The 3,735-nt window shown below is 33.1% G+C and overlaps 1 protein-coding gene across 1 annotated transcript; it reads right to left on the bottom strand.

Moving 5' to 3' along the window:
- Window positions 1–458: 458 nt before the first annotated feature.
- On the bottom strand, window positions 459–2,629 carry LOC120080399 (transcription factor MYB105-like). The gene is made up of 2 exons (XM_039035052.1): window positions 2,036–2,629; window positions 459–1,117 (listed from the first exon to the last, which is right to left on the bottom strand). The coding sequence occupies exons 1-2, from the start codon at window positions 2,520–2,522 to the stop codon at window positions 804–806; spliced, it is 801 nt and encodes a 266-aa protein (XP_038890980.1). The 5' UTR covers window positions 2,523–2,629; the 3' UTR covers window positions 459–803.
- Between the last annotated feature and the right edge of the window lie 1,106 nt (window positions 2,630–3,735).

The following is a 3,735-nucleotide window of genomic DNA, read 5'->3' as shown; positions in this document are numbered from 1 at the left end:
TGATTGGGTGTTGATTGTTGTTAGATACACTACTGATACACAGTTGAAATGTTGATTGTTGTTAAATATACTATTGATAGACCAAATCTAAAGTAAAGAAAACAGTTAAACTTGATGTAAATATAAATTTGATATAGGGGGTATTCAAAAATATAAAAATAAAGAAAACTATTTAAACAAAATAACAAAATTTTAATCTTCTTTAATAAAGGACAATAGAAATCTATCAGTGATAGAAACTGATAGACATTAATAGAAACAATTTTTTTTTTTTTTTTTTTTGGCCATATTTACAATTTGAAAAGAATGATGCTTAGATTTGTTATTTTTGTTTTCTATTCATTGGAATTTTCCACATTAGAACACAATTCCCAAACTCAATGTGAACTCATAATGAAGAAGAGTTTTAATGAGGGCAGTGAAATGGTAGATAAAAAGTAGTGAAGAGTGTAAGAAAATGGATAAATTTGGGAACAAAAGGCATTGGCTTGGCCATCACATTCATTATGTGAGCAAAAAGAGAGGGTACAACTTACAAGTAAGAAGAAAATGATGGTTTGAGTTTTGGGATTATATATATCTAAAAGCTTTCAATGGCACTGACTGACTCCATATCTTTTCACCACTCCAACAGTCCAACTCAAATCATCTCTCTTTACCTTTTGCTCTATTACTTGTAATGGCCTCTTCCAAATCTTGGACCACACCCACATTCAGGCCACTTCTCATGATTGCAATTTGCAACCAAAAAAAGAAACAAACCCTCCCCTTTTCTTTGTTTCCTTCCCTTTCTAAGCTCCCTCTCATCTGCCTCCTACTCCAAGAAAGTCGATGAACGTCGCTTCCACCACGCCGTCCGAACTCCCCACTCCGTTTTCCTCGCTCACTGATGACGATCCCTCGCTTCCCAAAACATGGTGATCCCATGTTGTTGTGTTTTTCTTTCCGATTTGGTTAAGAGAGTTGTAATTGTAATTGTAATTGCTCCTTTGTTGCATTTCGGTCATCATATATGACCGACGATAATACGTACCGCATGTTTGATTTGCTTCATCTGAGCTTGTTTTGTGGTAGCTGTAAGACGATATGCCTTCCATTTCGTTGCTCGTTTCTGAGCCTACGTAAACAAAATATCTCTCTTAATTCTATGCCTCACCTATTGAATTTTGTTGCATCATACATATCACAATAATTAAAGTAAATAACATTACTCTACATTTAATACCAACTAATTTCATAACCCTTAATTTCTAGCTAAATCCGAGAAGAAAAAAACTGTCTAAAAGTTATAAATTAATAAAAATGAGTGTAGAAATAGTATTTATAGGTTAAGATTAATACAAATGAGGAACATTGTGGTAGAAGTAGCATTTATAAGTTAAAATAAAATAGGCATCTCTACATCCCGTTTATTTTATATAAATGTAATTAAAAAATCTTCTCTTTCCCATCAATCAAAAAATTAAAACTGAGTATCCTAAAAATTATTGTTCCATTTTTAATTAGAAGAATTAGAAGTTTAAAAGCTCAATTTTACTGTCAGACTTACTTATGGCTAAACTGGTTAAAATATCTTTTAAATATCTCCCAAGTAGAAGGAACAAATCTCCTCTTCTTCATGTTTAAATTTGCAAATAAAAATTGGAAAATAAGTTTTGACACCTTGGATTGATTTAAAAATATACATATTTTTAAAAAGCCTATTTAAATATAATTAAAAGTTATTTTAAATGGTTGTGAGATATTCTAATTTCTTTTAAAATAATTTATTTATTTAATTTAAATATTAAAAATGTATTTCAAACTCATTCCTAATTTTTTAAAAAAAAATCCATGAATTACCAAAAACTTCTACACAAACTATAAAAAGAATGTTGGATTGTAAACTTAATTGTTAGAATTTAGAAAAAGATCGAAAAAACTATTTAAGAAAAGTATTATTAAATGATAACAACTAAATTTAAAATTTAAAATTAAATGAATTAAATTCAAACTTTGTAGTAAATGAAATTAGTAATTTAAGGATGAGACGCACCAGGTGGGATGAGATGAAAAGGCATGTGATTGGCACGTGGGATAGTAGAAGAGAGGCGGAAATGCGGTGGGGCGGTGGCCGTCGGCGGAGAATTAGGATTTTGTAGTGGTTGGGTAGTAAGGTTCCTCCTTCTGTAAGCAGTGAAATGTTGTCTACAATTTCTAGCCATTAAAACATGCCAATGATTCTTGACCGCATTATCCGTCCGTCCAGGAAAAAGCCTAGCAATCATAGCCCATTTGTTCCCATACACTCCATGTGCTTGCATTAGTCTCTCTTCTTCTTCTTCCGTGAACGCTCTCCGGTTAATCCTCGGGTCCAACTGGTTAAACCATCTCAATCTGCAACTCTTTCCCGATCTCCCTTCCACTTTCTCCGCTATCAGGTTCCAGTTCTGAGGGCCGTAAAGGGCCACAAGTTCCTTAAGCTTGGTGTCCTCCGCCGGCCTCCAGTGCCCTCTCCCGCACGGCTTCGAGTTCGAACCCATTCCTTGAGGCCAGCCGGGGAGGTCTCTCAGGGTCTCTCAAGTTTCAATTACATCCCATCTTTGTTTTGGGTTTCTGACATATATTATGATAAAATTAAATGTTTTGAAAATTTCAATTTTGTACATGTGTGTGAAAGAGAGGGACAGGGGGGTTGTTTTTGTGAGCTAGTTAACAACCCCTGACAGACAGTATGAGTATGAGGCTATGAGGGGGCATTTAAGTGGGGGGTGGGGGTGGGAAATGATTATTATTTATTAATTTCTAGTTTATGTGTTTTTTTAAAGTGAAATTAAAAATGAAAATGAAGAGAGAGAGAGAGAGAAATGAGGAGTATGTGGACTGTTGGTTTGGTGTTAGTGGTGTGTAGTGGTGTGTCCCTCTCAAAATTGACAAGAAAAGACTCATAATGTGAACTGTGGTAGTCTTGGAGGTGTGCAGGTTAAGGACAGCTTTCTTGTCAAACACACCATTTCTGCGGAGCCTGCTTCCTTCACCTTCTTTGCTTATCATCAAAAATCACTATAACTTACGCCAAATGAGAATAAAAAACTCCCCGTCATTTCGTTCTTTACTTGTGTTCTGTATTTATATTAGCATATGGGTCTTATATCAAAATAATCTAATTGATAAATTAAGTGTGTCTAAGAATTACGTCATATTGTTACTATTATAACTAAAAAATTATTAATTTTGATATTTTTAGTGTTATCGTTACCGTGTGACCCTCAGAAGTAGAGGTAGAGGTAAAGATAAAAGTAAATTTGATAAAATTCATAATTTTAAGTACATGTAATCAAAATGAATCCAATTATGTTTTCGATTTAAGCTCATTACAATTTATCTATCAATGAAATTTTATCACGATCACACTGATTTTCATTATGAATTGGTAAACATGACCTTAGAATCTAAATAATTAAGATTATTGGACACATTTATGTTCTTGAAAACGTAATCCATCAATGGTAATCTAAAAAGTTAGTTTCATTTTATCACAATTGTTGTTTGTGTATCGGTGTGTTTTGTAATCATAATGAAATGTAGGACCCACAACCAATTTCGTAATCAACAAACACAATTTGATTAGGGACCTTAAGATGATCGGTTCGATTACGTTCGAAATTACGTAACACTCACCAGTTTTTTTAAAAAATATATTTTTGAATGATTTTTCAATTTTTGCACTTAGATACTATTACTGTTAGAGATGTT

Source organism: Benincasa hispida, chromosome 6 (assembly GCF_009727055.1).
Source record: "Benincasa hispida cultivar B227 chromosome 6, ASM972705v1, whole genome shotgun sequence".
Taxonomy (NCBI): Eukaryota; Viridiplantae; Streptophyta; class Magnoliopsida; order Cucurbitales; family Cucurbitaceae; genus Benincasa; species Benincasa hispida.
This window is presented reverse-complemented; position numbering and strand designations above follow the sequence as displayed.

What these genes read in the sequence shown, in the direction of transcription:
- LOC120080399 (XM_039035052.1), bottom strand. Translation starts at nt 2,522, where the DNA reads ATGGGTTCGAACTCGAAGCCGTGCGGGAGAGGGCACTGGAGGCCGGCG. An exon ending in TTTTCATCTCATCCCACCTG is followed by an intron (nt 1,118 to 2,035) that starts GTGCGTCTCATC and finishes TTGTTTACGTAG; the next exon opens with GCTCAGAAACGAGCAACGAA.